Consider the following 22,014-nt stretch of genomic DNA (forward strand, 5'->3'; position numbering starts at 1 on the left):
CCCCACTTCGGGCTCATGCGGTGGAGGAGATCTTCGTGGGCTATAATCAGCCTTGTCTCAGGGTAGTAAGTTGGTGGTGTGTTGATATCCCTCTAGTGGTGTGGGGGCTGTGCTTTGTGGGGGTTATATCCTGCCTGGTTGGCCCTGTCTGGGGGTATTGTCGGACAGTGCCACAGTGTCCCCCCCCCCCCCCCCGTCTCAGCCTCCAGTATCTATGCTGCAACAGGGTGTGCCGGGTGGCTAGGGTCAGTCTGTCCTATCTGGTGAAATTCTCCTGTCTTATCTGGTGTCCTGTGTGAACTTAAGTATGCCCCCCCACTACCTGTTGTTTTTGACCCGCTTTCTCCCTCCCTCCCTCCCTCCCTCCCTCCCTCCCTCCCTCCCTCCCTCCCTCCCTCTGTTTCTTTCGCTCTCTCTACCGCTTCTGCTGTCTTGACCTTTGAATGCTCGGCTATGAAATGCCAACTGACATTTACTCCTGAGGTGCTGACATGTTGCACCCTCTACAGTCACTGTGATTATTATTTGACCCTGCTGGTCATCTATGAACGTTTGAACATCTTGAAGAACAATCTGACCTTAATGGCCATGTACTATTATAATCTCCACCTGACATAGCCAGAAGAGGGTTGGCCACCACTCAGAGCCTGGTTCCTCTCTAGGTTTCTTCCTAGGTTCCTGCCTTTTCTAGGGAGTTATTCCTAGCCAGCGTGCTTCTACATCTGCATTGCTTGCTGTTTGGGCTTTTAGGCTGGGTTTCTGTATAAGCACTTTGTGACATCTGCTGATGTAAAAATGACTTTATAAATACATTTGATTTGATGTCATGGAAAGAGCAGGTGTTCTTAATGTTTTGAACACTCAGTGTAAATCAATCATTTTAAAACTCCTTGATTGTGGTAAACTATGAAGCAGTTTAGAACTAAGGGCTGGGTTTGTTTCAACATCACTAATCCTCTCTCTCTCTCTCTCTCTCTCTCTCTCTCTCTCTCTCTCTCTCTCTGTCTCTCTCTCTCTCTCTCTCTCTCTCTCTCTCTCTCTCTCTCTCTCTCTCTCTCTCTCTCTCTCTCTCTCTCTGTCTCTGTCTCTGTCTCTCTCTCTCTCTCTCTCTCTCTCTCTCTCTCTCTCTCTCTCTCTCTCTCTCTCTCTCTCTCTCTCTCTCTCTCTCTCTCTCTCTCTCTCTCTCTCTCTCTCTCTCTCTCTCTCTCTCTCTCTCTCTCAGGTCTATGATTCCTACTCCCTCAGAGCAGACAGTCTAATGGGGGAGTTCAAGGTGACATATACATTTAAATATCCTTACATCCTAATTTACAAAAAGGGCATTTAATTTTGTTATTTACAGAGCAATACATCAATTACATCCAATCTATTATGTTTGCCTTTCATAACAATTACAGAAAACATTGGATAAATCACAGGAATCCTTTGTTCAAACATGGATTGGCTACAATGTACACTACCACACTGTGTTTATACAGTATTGAATATATTACTGTTATCATCCTTCCAGGCAATAACCTCAATATCCATATTTGGTTGATATTTAATTGAGTTGTCAACAAATATGCATTTTTATTGAAATAAAAGTAAAATGGTTGAAATCTGGTTAAAATCAGATGTGTAGTGTAACCAGACTTTATTTTTATTTTAACAGTTGGATGTTGGGTACATATATGACGAACCTGGTAAGTTCATCTTTACAAAAGAGTGACACAGGAAACAAACTATTATCTTGATCTTCAATTATCTTCAAAGACATCCTTTGTCTGTGTCTGTGTTTGGAATGTGTATATTCTTATGGTCAACAGCCCACGCCATAATGAGGAAGTGGCTTCTCCTGAGTGACCCTGATGACTCTAGCTCGGGGGCCAAAGGTTACCTGAAGGTCAGCCTGGTCATCGTGGGGACAGGAGACGAACCACCGGTATGACTGCTGTGTCACTATGCGATGTCACCACACACCTCACCTGTCTTTCTCTACTTTCTCTACCATTGTACTTAATGTAATATTGATTATATAGTTTATAAACTCAGCAAAAAAATAAACGTCCTCTCACTGTTAACTGCGTTTATTTTCAGCAAACTTAACATGTCTAAATATTTGTATGAACATAACAAGATTCAACAACTGAGATATAAACTGAACAAGTTCCACAGACATGTGACTAACAGTCAGTATCTGGTGTGGCCACCAGCTGCATTAAGTACTGCAGTGCATGTCCTCCTCATGGACTGCACCAGATTTGCCAGTTCTTGCTGTGAGATGTTACCCCACTCTTCCACCAAGGCACCTGCAAGTTCCCGGACATTTCTGGGGGGAATGGCCCTAGCCCTCACCCTCCGATCCAACAGGTCCCAGACGTGCTCAATGGGATTGAGATCCAGGCTCTTCGCTGGCCATGGCAGAACACTGACATTTCTGTCTTGCAGGAAATCACGCACAGAACTAGCTGTATGGCTGGTGGCATTGTCATGCTGGAGGGTCTTGTCAGGATGAGCCTGCAGGAAGGGTACCACATGAGGGAGGAGGATGTCTTCCCTGTAACGCACAGTGTTGAGATTGCCTGCAATGACAACAACCTCAGTCCGATGATGCTGTGACACACCGCCCCCTACCATAGGGGACCCTCCACCTTCAAATCGATCCCTCTCCAGAGCAAAGGCCCCGGTGTAACGCTCATTCCTTCGATGATAAACGTGAATCCGACCATCACCCCTGGTGAGACAAAACCGCGACTCATCAGTGAAGAGCACTTTTTGACAGTCCTGTCTGGTCTAGCGATGTTGGGTTTGTGCCCGTAGGCGACGTTGTTGCTGGTGATGTCTGGTGAGGACCTGCCTTACAACAGGCCTACAAGCCCTCAGTCCAGCCTCTCTCAGCCTATTGCGGACAGTCTGAGCACTGATGGAGGGATTGTGCGTTCCTGGTGTAACTCGGGAAGTTGTTGTTGCCATCCGATGATGTCTGGTGAGGACCTGCCTTACAACAAGCCTACAAGCCCTCAGTCCAGCCTCTCTCACCCTATTGCGGACAGTCTGAGCACTGATGGAGGGATTGTGCGTTCCTGGTGTAACTCGGGAAGTTGTTGTTGCCATCCTGATACCTGGCCCGCAAGTGTGATGTTCGGATGTACCGATCCTGTGCAGGTGTTGTTACACGTGGTCTGCCACTGCCAGGACGATCAGCTGGCCGTCCTATCTCCCTGTAGCATTGTCTTAGGCGTCTCACAGTACGTACATTGCAATTTATTGCCCTGGCCACATCTGCAGTCCTCATGCCTCCTTGCAGCATGTCTAAGGCACGTTCACGCAGATGAGCAGGGACCCTGGGCATCGTTCTTTTGGTGTTTTTCAGAGTCAGTAGAAAGGCCTCTTTAGTGTCCTATGTTTTCATAACTGTGACCTTAATTGCCTACCATCTGTAAGCTGTTAGTGTCTTAACGACCGTTCCACAGGTGCATGTTCATGAATTGTTTATGGTTCATTGAACAAGCATGGGAAACAGTGTTTAAACCCTTTACAATGAAGATCTGTGAAGTTATTTGGATTTTTACGAATTATCTTTGAAAGACAGGGTCCTGAAAAAGGAAGGTTTATTTTTTTGCTAAGTTTAGTAGAATGTGTATACAATATCAATATGTTATACAACTACATACAACATACCATATTTCATCAAGGCTCTCCCCTCCCCTCCCCTCCTCTCCTCTCCTCTCCTCTCCTCTCCTCTCCTCTCCTCTCCTCTCCTCTCCTCTCCTCTCCTCTCCTCTCCTCTCCTCTCCTCTCCTCTCCTCTCTTCTCTTCTCCTCTCCTCTCCTCTCCCCTCCCCTCCTCTCCTCTCCTCTCCTCTCCTGTGTGTTCAGACTGAGAAGAGAGAGCGGAACGAGGAGCAAGATGATGACATAGAGACTAATCTGTTGGTGCCGGCTGGGGTAACACTCAGATTGGTCACTCTCAACCTGAAGGTGTACCGTGCAGAGGACATGCCTCAGAGTACGTGTATATCATTCTTCCTCCATCAGCAGCAAAGTATCATTTAGTCCAGTCCAAAAACAACCTCTTGCCCCTTTCCTTATCCCTAAACCTCTTGTTTCTTCCACCTATCACTTGCCCCTTACCCCCTACCCCATTGGGTATGCATATTTCTAGGTAAAGGAAACGTGTAAGCAATATGGCAGAAGTTAGTATGAACAGCCAACACCATATTGATTGCACGTATCTGGAAACACCAAGTGGTTAAGTGTTCTTTTTGAATCTGGAAATGTATTTACAGTAATCCAACATTGTTATCAGTGGGCCTATTCTTTCAAAACGTTGACTGAACGTCTGTTATTTTTTATGTGGGTGTATGTTAATATCCTTTCACTCCGTCTTACAGTGGATGATGCGTTTGTACAGACTGTGAAACAAGTATTTGGAGGGGAAGGCGATAAGAAAAACTTAGTTGATCCATTTCTGGAGGTCAGCTTCGCTGGCAGGAAGGTAAAGCTCAGAACTCCTAGAATGCAAGAGAAAGACAAAACGCAAGGAGTTAGGCAAATATTTTCAGATCTTTGGTTAGATGTTGCTTAATGATGACATTGCTTTGGTTTCAGCTGTGCACCAAAATTATCGAGAAAAATGCCAATCCTGAGTGGAACCAGCTGATCAACCTTCAGGTCAAGGTACGACCTAGCTCTCTCGTATTACATGTAGTACACCACAACACAATTGGGTGATATAAATGGACGCCAGACAAACACAACATGCTCTCATTTCCCTCTTTAGTTCCCATCCATGTGTGAAAGCATCAAGTTGACTATATTCGACTGGTAAGACTTTGGTTATCCTCCCTGGAATACAGATACAGTACATGTTTGGATTTTCAAACAATTGTTATAATGGTTTACTGTGTATTACACTATCCACATTCATGTATACCTTCACTTTTAAATTCTGCTACTTTGAGTTTGAAAACATGGATCTCGTTTGAACGTTTATTAACAACTGTATTGAACTTTTCACACAGGGATCGTCTGACCAGGAATGATGTGATAGGAACCACATTTCTAAATCTGACCAAAATAGCCTCATCTGGTGGTGAGATTGAAGGTATGGTATCGCTCTTTCTCACTCTCTCTCACTGTTTGTGTGTGTGTGTGAGTGTGTGTGTGTGTGTGTGTGTGTGTGTGTGTGTGTGTGAGTGAGTGTTCCCTGTCTCATCCACATTGCATCTGTCCCTTCAAACAGATACACCTGCAGAAAATTGCACCAATCTGTCATCTGAAGGTAAAGAACCATCATGTTTTTGTATAAAGCCTCCCTATAGGGTGGCAGGTAGCCTAGCGGTTAGAGTCTTGGGCCAGTAACCGAAAGGTCCCTTGTTGAATACCCGAGCTGACAAGGTGAAAACATCTGTCTATGTGCCTTTGAGCAAGGCACGTAATCCTAATTTGCTCCAGGGGTGCCTTACTGCTATGGCTGACCCTATAAAACAACACATTTCACTGCACCGATCTGGAGTGTGACAATAAAATGTTTTCTTTTTATTGCTTTTGTCAAACAGGGACAGCATTTGTAAATACTAAAATTTGAATACAGTTGTAACATAGGCACCAGACCACATTGTATTACCACGTAAAAAAAAAATAAAAAAAACGGGGGGAAATAACGGAAAAACAGCTTCTATCTCCACACCATCAGATTGTTAAATAGTCACCCCTAGCCGGCCTCTGCCCAGTAGGCTGCCCTGAACTTAGTCACTATTACTAGCCGGCTACCACCCTGTACTCTAGCCTGCACCTTAGAGACTGCTGGCCTACTGTATGTACATAGTCATTGAACACTGGTCACTTGAACACTGTTTTACTCACTTCATATGTATATACTGTATTCTAGTCAAGGCTCATCCTATATAACTACTGCTGTACACACCTTTTCTATTCATATACTGTCCATACTGTCTATACACACCATTATATACATACATACATACATACATACATACAGTATATACAGTATATTTATATTCCAGACTCATTCTGATATTTCTAAATGTCTTTCTTTAAATTGTTTTGGATTTGTCTGTATTGTTTTGTATTGTTAGATATTACTGCACTGTTGGAGCTAGAAACATAAGCATTTCACTGCTTCTTTGATAACTTCTGCAAATTATGTGTACGCGACCAATAACGTTTGACTTGGTTTGTTAACACTATCGCTCAGAGTCTGGTCGCCAGGCTAATTACACTGTACTTGGCAATGGACTGGAGTAAATATTACATTAATTCAAAATATCTGTAGCAAACCATTTCACAAAGAGAACCTGCCTTTTTATTACAGTGAGCAGTGGGGAGGCGGAGGTGGGTTTCCTCCCAGCGTTTGGGCCTTGCTACCTAAACCTGTACGGCAGTCCCAGGGAGTTCACTGGCCTCCCAGACCCGTACGAGGAACTCAACTTTGGCAAGGTAAGACCATCCCTGGGGTTGAAGACAAGTGCTTCTGCTCTGGCAGGATGTTTTGTTATTCCTTTTTCTTATTGTAAATATTTGCATATCTAACATGCACTTCTCTCTCACAGAAACATGTCATTATTAAGATTCAGAATTCAAATTGTTGTAGAAAATCAGCTCTTGTAGTCGAGAAAACTATTAAGCATTTACCCAGGGTTTATTCAATAGTGACCTGTGCAGGGGAGACCTTTTCTGGACGCAGACAGAATTGGACTCTCTTAGACAAAAATACATTTTAGCTTATATAGGCAAGGAACATCTGGTTTAGATCAGTATTCTCTTTTCTGCTGAGTTTCTTGGCAAGCGTATCTAATCTATAAAACATACAGGTGTCCAATTTATATATACCCCCCTTCAATGTATAACACATGTGGGATTGCCACATTTCATACTTCGATTCCTCAAATCCAGATAGTCCGGTTCTAGTTCCACTTGGATAATAGCTTTGAAGCACACAGTACAGTTGTCTAACACAATTGTCATACATTTTTCCTTCACAAAAATAAATATTTTTTCTCAAGTTATTTCCTGTGTTGATAGGAACATCTTGTTTAGCAACACGATTACAGTATCACTGTGTTGTCTGTCTGTCTGTCTGTCTGTCTGTCTGTCTGTCTGTCTGTCTGTCTGTCTGTCTGTCTGTCTGTCTGTCTGTCTGTCTGTCTGTCTGTCTGTCTGTCTGTCTGTCTGTCTGTCTGTCTGTCTCTCTACCAGGGTGAAGGGGTGGCCTACAGGGGCAGAGTCCTCATCGAGCTCTCCACTCAGCTGGAGGGCAAAGCTGACAGGAAGCTGGACGACATCTCCAGTGATGACATCCTGGTGGCCCAGGTACACAGAGAGGGTGGGACCCTGTCATAGCTGGGATATTGTTGTTTCATGTATTAATAAAGGTCTGAAACAGGGTTGGTGTCAATTTCAATTGAAGGCAGTCAATTTAAAAAGTAATTTGAAATTCCAGTTCAATCATTTAAAAAAGGGCATCTATTTTACATGACTTCTCAATAAACTGTAAGGTAGAAGCTATTTACTTCAAAAGTAACTCAAATTACTTCCGGAATTGACTTCCTTCAATTCGAATTGACCCCAACCCTGGTACGAAACTTGCAAAACTTAGAGAAGAACTGATGAGAAATGGATACAGAGAAAGCTAGAAGGGAAAAGTTTACCCTCCATCCAGATGTCTTGTGTGTAGACCAGTGTTTCCAAATCCAATTTTGATTTAGTCCCACAATAACACACCTTTAATGAATGTACACTGGAATGAAGCACCCCTGACCTCTTGTTTGTGCTTTCAGAAGTACCAGCGGAGGAGGAAGTTCTCGCTGTGTGCTGTGTTCCACAGCTCCTGCATGCTCCAGGAGCCCGGTGAGCCAATCCAGTTCGAGGTCAGCATCGGTAACTACGGCAACAAGCTGGACTCCACCTGCATGCCGCTGGCATCCACAACCCAATACAGCTGTGCTGTGTTTGACGGTGAGAAAACCTAGACTATACACCAGTGTTCTTCAATCCTGATGGGTACCCTCCTGGTGTGCTAGCTATTGTTCCAGCCCAGTGCCAACACATTAGACCTTGATTAGACCTGATATCTGAATGTTTACAAAATAAAGCTCTTTTTAACAACCATGCTTCGAGAGCATGTGTTTATTTAGCTGTCAATTCTAAAGGGACAAGGCAGACAAACTATACACAGTCATGCATATGAAAACAGGAAAACATACAGGGCCTTCGGAAGGTATTGAAACCCTTTGACTTCTTCCACATTTTGTTACTTTACAACCTTATTCTAAAATGGATGAAATAAAGCAAATTCCTCAGCAATCTACACACAGTACCCCATAATGACAAGCGAAAACAGGTTTTTAGGAATGTTTGCCTATTTATTAAAAATGTTTAAAAGGAAATATCACATTTACATAAGTATTCAGACCCTTTACTCAGTACTTTGTTGAAGCACCTTTGTCAACGATTACAGCCTTGGATCTTCTTGGGTAGGAGACTACAAGGTTGGCTTAGCTGTATTTGGGGAGTTTCCCCCATTTCTTCTCTGCAGATCCTCTCAAGCTCTGTCAGGTTGGATGGGCAGTGCTGCTACACAGCTATTTTCAGATCTCTTCAGAGATGTTCGATCGGGTTCAAGTCCGGGCTCTGGCTGGGGCACTCAAGGACATTCAGAAACCTGTTTTTGCTTTGTCATTATGGGGTATTGTGTGTAGATTGATGAGGGGGAAAAACGATATAATCAATGTTAGAATAAGGCTGTAACCAAACAAAATGTGGGAAAAGTAAAGGGGTCTGAATACTTTCCGAAGGCACCATTCATGCCTATCAAAACTGCATTGCTGTTCCCAATGCAGTAGAGACATCCCCATACAGCAGGACTAAATTGTCAAGTTGTACAGGTATATACCACTCTGCAGCTTGACCTGGATATGACTTAGTTCTGTTTCTCCTGTAGGTAACCACTACTATTACCTGCCCTGGGCTGACACCAAACCTGTTGTCATCCTCACATCCTTCTGGGAAGACATTAGCCACCGATTGGATTCAGTCAACATCATCCTCTACATCGCAGATAGACTGGTGAGAAACACTTCCAACAAATCGACCAATCTAATAATCAATCAACCAATCGTGGGATAATTCTCAGTTGTTGCAACTTTATTATTTTGTTGTCATTTCTTCCAGGAATCCAACCTCACTTCTTTGAGAACAGCCATCCTTGCCAAAGCCTCAGAGGTGCGCTTGGCTGAGATCTGGCTCAAACTCATCAACCACATGATTGAGGATCTGAGCAAGTAAGACATTCATCGATCGTATCTCAGCTTATGATTGTTTCTTGCTAGGTTCTGTTAGCTTCCTTCTAACTTATCCTAGCTTCATGCTAGATTCAGATTGCTTCATGATATGTTCTGATAACTTAATGCTTGGTTGTGATAATTTCATGCTAGGTTCTGGTAGCTTTGTGCTTGGTTGTGATAGCTTCACCCTAGCTTCACATTCGTTAGTTAATGTGAGGTTGTGATAGTTTCATGCTAGGTTGTGATAGTTTCATGCTAGGTTCTGATAGCTTCATGATACGTTTTGATAGATGAACACTAGCTTCTGATAGCTTAATGCTAGGTTTTGATTGCTTAATTAATGCTAGGTTCTTATAGCGTCATATAGGTTCTTAACGCTTTAAAGCTTCTGATAGCTTCAGTGTAGTTTCTGTAGCCTCATTATAGCTTCTGATAGCTTTCAGGTACCAGAGCTTGAGGGCAGGCCCAACCTGACGGCGCTGGACGTCCAGATTAAGAAGCTGCGTGATTCGGCGGTGGCCAGCATCAGAGAGATGGCCAAACACTTGAAGGAGGAGGCCACTGACGTTATAGCCACTCTGACAGACATCGAGGACTGGCTGGAGAGACTGAAACAGCTTGCAGAGGAGGTCAGGAGCAACAAGACATTGACATTCTCACAACATTCAGGGTTCAATAGCACATTCAATATTGGAATGTCCTTAAAGTAAGGGCGTGCCCTTATTTTGAGGATGCCATGACTTGTTATGGGAGTGCCAACCCCACTCAATTTGAACCAGCTTGTGAATTGAATTGTCTCTCTCTCTCTCTTCTACTGTCAACGGAAAACTCTCTCTCTCCCCATCTCTTAATAATCTCTCTTTCATACCTGTCTTTCACTCTTCCCTTAGCCCCAGAACAGTATGCCTGACGTGGTGATCTGGATGCTGCGTGGAGAGAGGAGGGTGGCGTACGCCCGTCTCCCAGCCAATCAGATCCTCTACTCCACCTACAGTGAGCAGGCCTGCGGGAAATACTGTGGCAGGACCCAGACCATCTTCATGCAGGTACTAGGATGGAGAACAGACTGATACTAGTGATAATAGTAGTAGTAGTAGTAGTAGTAAGTATAGCAGTAAGATAATGGTAGGGAAATTATATGGCAGGACCCATACAATCTTAATGCAGGTATTATGATGGAGAACAGAGACTTCTGATCATGCTACTACTATTATCACAAGTATTAGTAATATTAGTGCTAATAGGTAGTAGTACTTGTTTAAGTAGTAGTAGTAGTAGTATTAGTAGTGGTATAATTAAGCAATAAAGCCCAAGGGGGTGTGGTATATGGCCAATATACCATGGTTAAGGGCTGTATATATATATGAATAAATAGGATTTTATTAAATTAAAAAATTTTGCAGTAAAAAAAAGTATTAATTTAGGTATTCTGTACCCAAGTATTCACACAAATAAAAAAAAAAGTGACGTGATCATGTCTCAATGTAATCAAGGTATAAAAGTATTATTTTCAAATACAATCTCTTTTTGGAATTAGTTGTGGTCAATTTGCAGTGTTCAAATTATTCAAATTATGTTCCGGCTCCCAACCATCCGATCCATCAAAAATCAGCCTGCTGCTGAATCTAATTGCCAACCCCTGGAATAGTGGTATGATAATAGTACAGGAGTACTGCAGCAGGACCAAGACAGTCTTCATGCAGTTACTAAGGTGTACAGAGAGTTAAAACTGATGCCACAGACATTGTTAGTGGATATTGAAACGAAACTGGTTGAAATGACGTCATTATAATCAGAAACTGATGTCTTTTCAAATAGTTTTTCTCAGATTTGGCTGCTGGGAAGAGGCTCATAATCAATCAGTTTTGTGTCAATGTCCAATGACAATGTCTGTCAGAGTGCGAAGAGAGGAAGAGTCCAGGGGGCAGATCTGTTTAAACGCAGGTGCGTTGGTTTAAACCTCAGATATGGCATAAACATTCGGAGATAACATGCAGTTAGCTACTTGCCGTTTTCATAGGTGATGTACAGTAGGATTGGATGATACACGGGTATTCGGTATATACGGTATATTTCGAAATAACCCAGGTAGGATTTTCAATACCGTCAATATAATTGAAACATTAGCCGGTTAGCTAAGGGTAGCTAACGCCGATTAGTGCTAGATATGAAAATCTGCATACCGCTCAACCCCGATGTATAGTATTTAGTTTTGTTGTTTGTTTGTTTCGGCCAGTACCCCATGGACAAAAACAAAGGTGTGAAGATCCCTGTCCAGCTCCGTGTCAACATGTGGCTGGGGCTCTCTGCCCACGAGAAGAAGTACAACAGCTTCTCAGAGGGAACCTTCAGTGTGTTCACAGAAATGGTAATATTGTTATTCACATGGGTTTTGTGGCAATGCTTTGTTTTACAGTCCTAAAGTTGGTATTTTACCTGGTCTTTACTATGCTGATGAATCTCTTTTCCCTCACCCCCTCGTTCTCGCTCTCCCTCTTCACCCTCAGTATGAGAACCAGGCCCAGGTGTTTGGGAAGTGGGGCACCACAGGGTTGGTGTGCCGGCATAAGTTCTCTGACGTGACGGGGAAGGTGAAGCTGAAACAGGAGCGCTTCATGCCCCCCAGGGCGTGGGAGTGGGAAGGCGAGTGGTTCGTCGACCCCGAGAGAGGGTGAGAGTGACCTGTTGGCATGCTTAAACACACCCACGAACACATACACACTCATACTCACACACTCATACTTATACTCATATCCACACACACTCACTCACACAAACTAACACACACACACACACACACAAACTAACACACACACACACACACACACACACACACACACACACACACACACACACACACACACACACACACACACACACACACACACACACACACACACACACACACACACAGATAAGTTTGTGGACCCTGATAGATGGTGAGCGGGAGATCTATAAATAACTGAATTTAAGTAGAAACTTCCTGTTTTCATTGTTTGTTTTCAGTAGTTTACATTTCAGTTGGACTACCCCACCCACACAAATCTAGCTTGGTCTGGCATTGCCTGTGCTTGTGGTTAGGGAGTCATCCTCTTTCCGTCTCTATAGCTGTGCAGGGAGTCATAGTACTGTGAATACTCAGTACACAATAGTCCCACTTCCACCTCATCCACTCCACCTAAGTCCTCATTGTTTGCCTCTGAGTCAGCAGTGCGCAACACCAGCCCCCTCATAGTACTTCTATAGAAACACTTCCCCAGACAGTTATCTCATTGATTTGGTTGATTTGACCTTTCCCCAGACACAGTTACCTCATTGATTTGGTTGATTTGATCTTTTTCAAGACATTTCTTCAGTGGTTCTGTAATCCCACCTTCTTTCCACTAGAGGTGAGCATTCCTGGTCTAAGCTCCAGCTGCCAGTACTCTATACGCTATTTGTGATGTGTATGTCTGTGTTTGGTTTTACTATCCTTGTGGGGACCAGAAGTTGTGGTGGTTAATTTCTTTACTTCAAATGAGGAGAGACACACTTATCACACAAGTCAGAGTTATACTTAAACTACATCTTTAATAGTAAGAGCTTTGCAATAGCGATGGCTTGTCGACGAATCACCATCTCTAATGTTCCGTTGAGAGCGGCGAGACAAAAGTACAAAGGTCTTTTATAGCCAAGATACACTCCTTTCAACCTACATGACGAACAACAGATATATAGAATGGGTCACAAGGTTAAGATTTGTATGAAAGATACCTATAATACATAGCAAACAGCATCTGCTGTGTCAAAAGTTTTCATTGTATAGACCAGTGTCTGGCCCTCCGACTCCAAACTGGAACAATCGCTCTCTGGTACGGTATCGAACAGAAACATTAACTCATGCTCTGGAATGCTCTTTAGGTTTTATCACCCAAAGACATCGTAAATCTCCTGTCATCTCCCAGAGGCCCATCCTCAGTAGAACACACACACAATAGCTATAAGAATACTCTATTCTGTCGAATAAATCAACCATTTGATGCAATAAAGTATTATAACAAAATCTTGCAATTTTTCTCCTCACGGGGATAGTAAAACCAGGAACATTTTGACAAGTGGGGACATTTCGCCGATCCCCACAAGGAAAAAGGCTATTTTAGGCTTATAGGTTAGGTTTAGGGTTAGGGTTACAATTAGGGTTAGGTTTAGGAGTTAGGGTTAGGGTTTGGGTTAGGGGATAGAGGTAGGGGTTAAGGAAAATAGGATTTTGAATGGGAATTAATTGTTTGGTCCCCACAAGGATAGTCAAACCAACGTGTGTGTCTGTGTGATACAGCCTGCTAACAGAAGCAGACGCGGGGCACACAGAGTTCACAGACGAGGTCTTCCAGAACGAGACACGTTTCATTGGCGGGGAGTGGAAGCCTGCTGCCGACCCCTTCACAGACGTGGTGAGACAGAGCAACACACACAGACACACACACTGTTGCTAGAGACAACCCTGTCGCCTGTACTCAGACCCCTCTATCTACAAGAGGGAATAGATGTGTAACACTGAGAAGTAAAGCTGAGACCCCTCAGTGTCACATTATTTCTCCTTTTAGGATGAAATTGTATGTTCTCTTTTTCTTACAAAAAGAGGCCAACGAAACTGAAGCCATTTCGTCTGTTTCCCTTGCAATTTGATTAGACTACGTAGCGACAGGTGCTCTTCCCTGGATTCATTTTATGCACATATCACTCACTGTCATGTTTTAAGTCATGTTTCCCTTGTCAAGAGAGCTGCATATAGCCTGGGTACCATTCCACTTTTTGTCTCTCCTTGTCATGCTAAGAATTGTATCTAAAAATAAAATAAAAGTTGTTTCTTAACAACAGTATTTATAGTTGTTCTTAAAATTCTGCATATTGAACGTTGAAATGGCCAAATGTCCAGACTGTTTGGCATATGACACCGAGTACAAGGAATGGAAACAGGTCTGGATTTCAGGCTAAGCTGCGTAGCCTTGATGTTTTCAAACTGTGACGCTTATTGTTTTGATGTCGGGGAGTTTACACAGCCAGCTAACTTTTTCCACGATGGTGCTTGTTTCAGTGAATCCCATAAATATAGAGGCTTAGTTAAATACTTGATAGGAGACTAGAAACCAATGTGAATCAATCCCTCCCCACACAGAATACCCAGAGAGGAAAATACAGTGCTACTTCCCTACTTTTATAAACAGTGTCTCTGTATTGTTTTGATGTTGTATGTGGTGTCATTGTCACATGTTGATATACAGCCATTGTGTAATGTTGGAAGTGACTGACTGTGACTGTTCTGTGTAGAATGGGCAGAAGAGCCAGAGTCCAGGGGAGATAGAGTGTCCTGCTGGCTGGAAGTGGGAGGATGACTGGAGTTTCGACAGCAACAGGGCTGTGGATGAGAAAGGTAAAGAAGCAGTGGAATTATTCTCCTTCATATCCATAACCCAGATGCTAACACTGGGATTGATTTTATGGTGTACTGCTGTATACTTGTTTCAATCAAACAATCAATATTGTTTAAGGATTAAATTATCATATGTAGAACAATATGGCACTGTATAGTATACAATTTAATTGATACACCTCTTCTGTACTGTATTTTGACTTTACCTATTATAACCAATATGATACTACAGTATAAAGCTGAATGTCCTCTGACTGTGTATACTGTTTGTCACTGTGTGTGTTGTGTACCAGGTTGGGAGTATGGCGTCACTATTCCCCCCGATGACAAGCCCAAATCCTGGGGAGCAGCAGAGAAGATGTACCACATCCACCGCAGGAAGAGACTCTTACGACCACGCAGGAAAATAGCAGACACTAAAGCAGCACCTGAGGTGAGCGGAGGAGGAAGAAGAGAAGCGGAGGGAGGAGGAGGAGGAGGAAGGGGAGGGAGAAGGAAGAGGAGGAGGAAGTGAATGAGGAGAAGGAAGAGGAGGAGAAGGAAGATGACGAGGTAAGGGAGGAAGAGTAGGAGGAAGAGGAGGGGAAGGAGGAAGAGAAGGAAGAGGAAAATGAGGAAGAGGAGAAGGAAGAGGAAGGGGAAGGAGGAGGAGAAGAAGGGAAAGGAGGATGGAGGAGTAGGAAGCGGTTATAGAAGAAGAGAGGAGGAAAATGTTTAGTGTGCAGGGTAGAGTGGAAGCATGTGTGTGTCTGTATGTCAATTTCAAGGGCTAAAGTTCTAGTTCTTACACACTGTCCACTGCCTCTCCGTTGACTCTACAGAGGCGGGATCCCGGCGAAGGCTGGGAATACTCGTCCTTGATTGGCTGGAAGTTCCACGGGAAGGAGCGTTCGTCTGACACATTCCGCCGTCGCCGCTGGAGACGCAAGATGGCTCCGTCAGATGGAATAGGAGCGTCAGCCATCTTCAAACTGGAGGGGGCGCTGGTCAGTAACTTCTTCTGAGTTCAAAAGCAATTGACTACACAGGACGGCTAGACTTAAACTAGACTCATACCGCACATCAATGTACATCAAAAGTGCTTCATTTTACAAATGTTGTTTTTTTCACCCGCAGAAGATGGACTATCAATCAATCAATTTTACAAGTGTTGCTCTCTCCCAGCTGTGTGACTGTGTTGTGGAGATAAATAAAATACTACTTTAGCAAGTGTTAGGTTCTAGTTAAAGAGAGTAAAAAACTCACGCACGCTTATTAAAGTTTATTATTCACCCACTGGGTCATACAGCTGCATAAGACAAGGAACATATTCACACAAGCACTGGTATTTAACCATTTCTCCTATGCTGAGTCCCTTGTTACACATCTGAACAGCCAATACACCTCTGTTGCTATCAAGAAGATGAGTGATATATGTTCTTCCTCACTTTATCTAACCAGACCTCTGTCCCAGAGGACTCACTCCTGCCCAACTCACGGCTGTCATGTTGACATGTACCAGACTATGTCTCTTCTCCCATAGGATCCCTGATGGCTAACAATAACATATCCTGACAGAATGTAAACATTATACATTCCCCTCTCTCCCTCAGTGACATGAATAAGTATATTTCATATCTAAAAGTCAGAACCCATCAAAAGGCTTTGGGAAACCCAGTCCATGATAATACAATGGAATTTGGCCAAGTGCCTTTCAGTGTGTTATCTTGATTATAATATCCTCTCAGCATTCTCCTCCATCTGCCCCTTCCTGCCCAGTGATCCTGGTTGGCAAAGCACTCAAAAGGCACAGATTAGACCAGAGTTGACTCATGCCCTATTTATTTCAAATCAAATCAAATTTTATTCACAGTGGTGTGCTATTTGTGCTGCTGTACCATCATGGGCCCAATCCAGAAACAAACCCAAACTCCTAGTCCCTGGACACTTATGGAGATTCAAGAGGATTGGATAGATTTAAGCAATATCGTTATAGCTCCAGCAGGGTCCAATAGTCTAAAATCTTGTGTCTAGGGGTTAGGATCTAGGGTTCATTTTTCTGGGACTGGGCCGTGGTTGTGTTGGTTGTGTTATTATGTCCCGATGTCATGTCATGATAAGCTTAATCAATGCACATATTTTCCTAATGGATGATCATAATAAAGTAATAACTATTAAATAAAGACAAATGTATTCAGGCGGCAGGTAGCCTAGTGGTTAGAGAGGCAGGTAGCCTAGTGGTTAGAGCGTTGGACTAGTAACCGAAGGGTTGCAAGATTGAATCCCCGAGCTGACAAGGTAAGAATCTGTTGTTCTGCCCCTGAACCCACTCTTCCTAGGCTGTCATTGAAAATAAGAATTTGTTCTTAACTGACTTGCCTAGTTAAATAAAGGTAAAATAAAATAAAAATTCAGCATTCACCACTCTGGAATTACCTGTCTCTCTAATGAAGGCATTGCAAGCCCTGTTCTGAACTGGTCTCTCTGGCTGCGTTTACACAGGCAGCCCAATTCTGATCTTTTTCCCACTTATTGGCAAAAGAGCTGATCTGATTGGTCAAAAGACCAATTAGTGGGAAAAGATCAGACTGGGGGTGTCTTTGTAAACACAGCCTCTGTGTTTTGTCTACAGGGGGTAGATGTTGATGAGAAGGCCAGTAAGAAGGAAGCAGCCAGACTGTTTGGTGCCAACACACCCACCGTTTCCTGTAACTTTGACCGTGAGTAACATTGACCCATGCCAGCTGATTGCAGACACTGATTAAGTGATTAAGGCTGTGGCCACACAGAGGTAGATGAAAGAGTATGAAAAACACATAAGCATTGGTCACAGTCCGGTTTGTCCATCAAAAAAGTGAACTAATTTACACATTTTGCATACGAGTTGCATACTTAACAAGATGGACAACATCCGTATTTTTGTTGACAGATATACATTCATCATCTCCTTTGTTCGTGAAGGTATGCCTCCACTAGAAAAAACACTGGGCCAAATGTTGTTGTTTTTTTACGGAGAATCTCTGTCTGGCCGCAGCCTAAATGTTGATTTCTCCTCAGATTCCTCCACTCCACTGCTCTTCCTCTCAGGAAGTCTGGGACCACACTTTGCAGATTACATTAAATCACTATCACTCTCTCTCTTCAGGGTCGTATATGTACCATCTGAGGGTGTATGTCTATCAGGCCAGGAATCTCATCGCCATGGACAGGGACAGCTTCTCAGGTGAGGAACATCATGAAATGTAGATAAATGGATAGCTCACTTTTTTTTTTTCAACTTACCAAGCGGGTTGTTACATCCAAACCATTTGTTTGTTAGCTAGTTATTGAGCACCGTCCACAATCTCCTGGCTAGCACTTTAAGCAATGATAGTGGAAAAAGACTGGGTTGCTTCCACTAACATTGCATGCGGAAAGAGAGAGTTGGAGGTGGAAGCGTAACCCGATCCTCACAGCAGTTGTAATTGAACCACTAGCTGATTAAATCCGTTTTATCAATACAATGACTGTGCTCTGGTCTCCTGCTTCAGATCCCTACGCCCATGTGTCCTTCCTCCATGTGAGTAAGACCACAGAGGTCATCAGGGCCACTCTGAACCCCACCTGGGACCAGACCCTCATCTTTAATGACATCGAGATCTATGGAGACCCCCAGACCATTGCACACAACCCCCCCAATGTGGTGCTGGAGCTCTACGACAGTGACCAGGTGGTATGTACCCTATCAGACCCTCACTTACCCTACCAGTTGTAGTGTGTTAGCAATACTTAGTGGTGCAATACCAGCCGAGCACTGTACATACATGTGATACACTTATGTACATGTATGTGGTCAATGTGTGCGACCACCACTAAGTACATTTCAATGAATCCTGTGAGTCCAAGTCAAGTCAATACATTACACCCGTCAATTTCCATCCACTGCCTGTTCACCTGGACTTATTCACCTGTGCCCTGATAAAACTTCTTAAGGATCGTCAGTCAGTCAACGGGACAGTTATAAATCATGCAGCACGTTATGTCAAGATCGCAGATTTTAGAGAAACAACAAATGTCGGTACATAAAAGTGTCTTTTATCGGCTGAAAGCTTAAATTATTGTTAATATAACTGCACTGTCCAATTTACGGTAGCTATTACTGCGAAAAAATGCCATGCTATTGTTTGAGGAGAGCTCCTAACAGCAAAAACTTTTTCCACCGCGATAGGTTTGATAAATTCACCTCTGAAGGTGACATGTGTACTTAAATCAGAGCAGGATTTCAGAATGTATCATCCAAAGGGTCCCAGAGATAACATGAAGTGTCGTTTTGTTAGATAAAATCCTTTTTCATATCCTAAAAAGGTCCATATAGCATGCACGATCGATTTTGTATTTCTACACGTTCAATTTGCAAAGAAAGGAATCTGTGAAAATCTCATCCTAAACATTTTAAGTATTGTAAGTATATATTGTAAGTTCAAGAATATTTCGGTACCATTGTTTTTGACTAGTGCAAGCAGTTGATACTTATCTAGCTATCTGTTATTATTTTTCTTTTAAGCATGTATGTTGGAAGCATCTTCGTCCTTGTAGACAAAAAATAACTGTTGTGTTTGTGTTTTTCTTTACTGTTACTCTTGTACTATTAGCTAGTTATTTTTTAAGGTTTTACTTGAAATTATCTGGATATGTGGTTGTTTTGCCTACTTTAGTTGAATGCACTGAGTGCAAGTGTCTGCTAAATGTACTAAAATGTAGATGCTACATATCCCTGTGCTGTGTCCGACTCTCAGGGTAAAGACGAGGCCATGGGTCGCTGTACGTGTCCCCCTGTGGTGAAGCTGAACCTCGGCACAGTGGTCTCCCCCAAACTGCTGTGGTTCCCCGTCACCAAGAAAGGCCGCAGCGCAGGAGAGATGCTGGTGGCTGCCGAGCTATTGCTGAAAGACAAGGTAAAGTACTACCCAGCTAGCACAAAATGTTCTGAGAACCGTATGTTTCTTAGAGCTTGGTGAAAGCTTGGTGATCCTATGGTTATTTTGCATAAAACCTTCCCGCAACTTTCTGGGAATGGTGCTGGATAGTGGCTTGGTCTTGGAAAGTTCTCAGCACATTTAAGGAACCTGATAAAAAACTTTATTTTCTTGGTATTTCATTACTTTAACAGAACGTTTCCAAAAGTTCAAAGATGGTTACATTCAATTAAAATGCTGGTAATGTTCTAGGAACGTTCTCCAATTTGTTTGACATTGGGAATGTTCTGCAATATTTCCGAGAACGTTAAGAAACAACATTCTTCTGTGGGAATTTCAGTACTTCAGAATAATTTTTCTTACAGGTTTCCTCATGGTTCTATTTAAAGTCATGTTGTCAAATTGTTCGGAGAACATTAACGAAACGTTTGTTTGCAACGCTCAGAGAAAGTTTTTAGAAGGTATGTTAAAAACATATACATTCCATTATTCTCAGCATCAAAAAACTCTCTCTATCCTCTGTCTTGTTAAGTGTGTTCAGGTGTGTTGGCTATGCCCACTAATTGGCCACACCTGATCTTAATGTGTACTTGTTTCCTTTGAAATGGGGTCTGTTTGTAGACTAAAATTAACACCTTTGTATGAATTAAAAAGAATATGGCATGCTAGCTCCAACCTGGTGGTGCAGTGGGCTAATTCCATGGATAGAGAACAGAAGCTCATAGGTTTGCATCTCACTGATGCTGTGCCACAATAAATGCATGATTAATGCCTAAGCAAATTCATTTTCATGTGTCCTATCTGTGCTTGGAGTTCAAAACAGTTAACCCAAACTAAGCTAGCAGTTTTATTAAAAGTCTCAGAAGGTTTTTTAATTGTCTTCAAATAACCTAGAATTTCTATTCTCTGAAAGTTTAGAAAACCTGCCAGGGAAACTTTCAGAGAACCATAATAAAACATTCTCAGAACCTCCCTGCAGCTTCAGAATGTGCGTTCCCAGAACAGGTGAAATTTTCACTTACGTTCTAAGAACGTGGCTTCTCTTATGGCTTCTCTAACAGAACAAATGTGAAACCAAAAAAGTACGTTCCCACAACTTCCAATGAAGCAAATACTTCCCCGGATCTGTCCTCTTCTTTAAAGTGGTACTGCAACTTCCCTTCAAACTCAGTGTACTGTATAACAGTTCTCTCCAATCTTTAAAGCTGAAATCCACGAAAGGCGTCACTGGTCGCCTCGCAGGTTGACGTTTGTTGTCCTGGAGGCAGAACTGAGCAATTTCCCCTTAGATAGGAAAGGGAAACTTCCAATGAAGCAAATATGCTAGCTGGGTAGTGCCCAGTGTTGCAGTGTTGTTACGGTGAAAGTTGCTCCTAACCAAAGATTTTTCTACCTCTAACCTCATGCGCTAGGCGGGTGAAAAATATCTGACTGTGTGTCAGTGGTTGGTGCAACTTCCACCAACTCCAGTCCAGGTCGAGTTACTATAGAGCACTTTTTTTGTGAAAATCACGATATAAAATACATTTAATTGATTGATTGATTGATGTGTATTACTTTTAGGCCAATGAGAGTGACTTGCCCCTGGTGCCCCCCAGACGAGGAGCAACACTCTACATGGTTCCCCAGGGAATCAGGCCTGTCGTACAGCTTACCGCCATCGAGGTGAGGCCTCAGGCAGCCCGCAACACCATCACACACACACACACACACACACACACACACACACACACACACAACTACACATTCGCGCACATGAAGACACACACACATTCTCCTCTGTGTGCCCGCGCGCGCGCGCGCGTGTGTGTGTGTGTGTACATGCACACTCGTGCTTATGTGTATGCGGTGTGTGTGTGTGTTGTGTCCTAGGTCTTAGCCTGGGGTCTGAGGAACATGAAGACCTACCAGTTGGCCACAGTCACCTCTCCCAGTCTCATGGTAGAGTGTGGGGGGGAGGTCGTCCAGACGGCCGTCATCAAGAACATCAAGAAGAACCCCAACTTCCCCGGATCTGTCCTCTTCTTTAAAGTGGTACTGCAACTTCCCTTCAAACTCAGTGTACTGTATAAAAGTTCTCTCCATGAGATATACTATTAATATCAGGGACTGGAAGGAAAAGACAAATGCTCTCGATGTCAACAAAGTGACTGAATGAACGTGACATAAATGTACTATATTTGAGTGGTATTTACTGGTATTTTAACTGTACACCATATGTACTGTAGATTTGTAGGTGATACTTAACTAGTTTGGTCTCAGATATGTTTGTGTTTGACATTGACAGTGACCATAGGAGCTATCAAGACAACACAAACAGATCTAGGACCAGGCTAATCTTTAAAGCTGAAATCCACGAAAGGCGTCACTGGTCGCCTCGC

At 43.0% G+C, this 22,014-nt stretch overlaps 1 protein-coding gene across 2 annotated transcripts in view; it reads left to right on the forward strand.

The window, feature by feature from the left end:
- The window catches only part of LOC139564740 (myoferlin-like), a 61,273-nt gene that overhangs the window by 20,464 nt on the left and 18,795 nt on the right, over nt 1-22,014 (forward strand). The window contains exons 9-36 of one of the 2 annotated variants that reach the window (XM_071384509.1): nt 1,223-1,273; nt 1,655-1,685; nt 1,809-1,924; nt 3,861-3,990; nt 4,376-4,479; nt 4,593-4,661; nt 4,765-4,808; nt 5,006-5,088; nt 5,227-5,265; nt 6,319-6,443; nt 7,203-7,316; nt 7,784-7,961; nt 8,947-9,071; nt 9,177-9,286; nt 9,726-9,918; nt 10,180-10,335; nt 11,526-11,657; nt 11,797-11,960; nt 13,605-13,719; nt 14,597-14,699; nt 14,993-15,132; nt 15,521-15,685; nt 17,311-17,398; nt 17,824-17,901; nt 18,209-18,390; nt 19,454-19,612; nt 21,197-21,298; nt 21,506-21,667. In XM_071384509.1, the coding sequence (XP_071240610.1) occupies nt 1,223-1,273; nt 1,655-1,685; nt 1,809-1,924; nt 3,861-3,990; nt 4,376-4,479; nt 4,593-4,661; nt 4,765-4,808; nt 5,006-5,088; nt 5,227-5,265; nt 6,319-6,443; nt 7,203-7,316; nt 7,784-7,961; nt 8,947-9,071; nt 9,177-9,286; nt 9,726-9,918; nt 10,180-10,335; nt 11,526-11,657; nt 11,797-11,960; nt 13,605-13,719; nt 14,597-14,699; nt 14,993-15,132; nt 15,521-15,685; nt 17,311-17,398; nt 17,824-17,901; nt 18,209-18,390; nt 19,454-19,612; nt 21,197-21,298; nt 21,506-21,667 (3,258 nt within the window). The remainder of the gene's footprint in view (nt 1-1,222; nt 1,274-1,654; nt 1,686-1,808; nt 1,925-3,860; nt 3,991-4,375; nt 4,480-4,592; nt 4,662-4,764; nt 4,809-5,005; nt 5,089-5,226; nt 5,266-6,318; nt 6,444-7,202; nt 7,317-7,783; nt 7,962-8,946; nt 9,072-9,176; nt 9,287-9,725; nt 9,919-10,179; nt 10,336-11,525; nt 11,658-11,796; nt 11,961-13,604; nt 13,720-14,596; nt 14,700-14,992; nt 15,133-15,520; nt 15,686-17,310; nt 17,399-17,823; nt 17,902-18,208; nt 18,391-19,453; nt 19,613-21,196; nt 21,299-21,505; nt 21,668-22,014) is intronic. The other variant, XM_071384510.1, reaches the window with a different exon arrangement.

Source organism: Salvelinus alpinus, chromosome 36 (assembly GCF_045679555.1).
Source record: "Salvelinus alpinus chromosome 36, SLU_Salpinus.1, whole genome shotgun sequence".
In the NCBI taxonomy this organism is placed as follows: domain Eukaryota; kingdom Metazoa; phylum Chordata; class Actinopteri; order Salmoniformes; family Salmonidae; genus Salvelinus; species Salvelinus alpinus.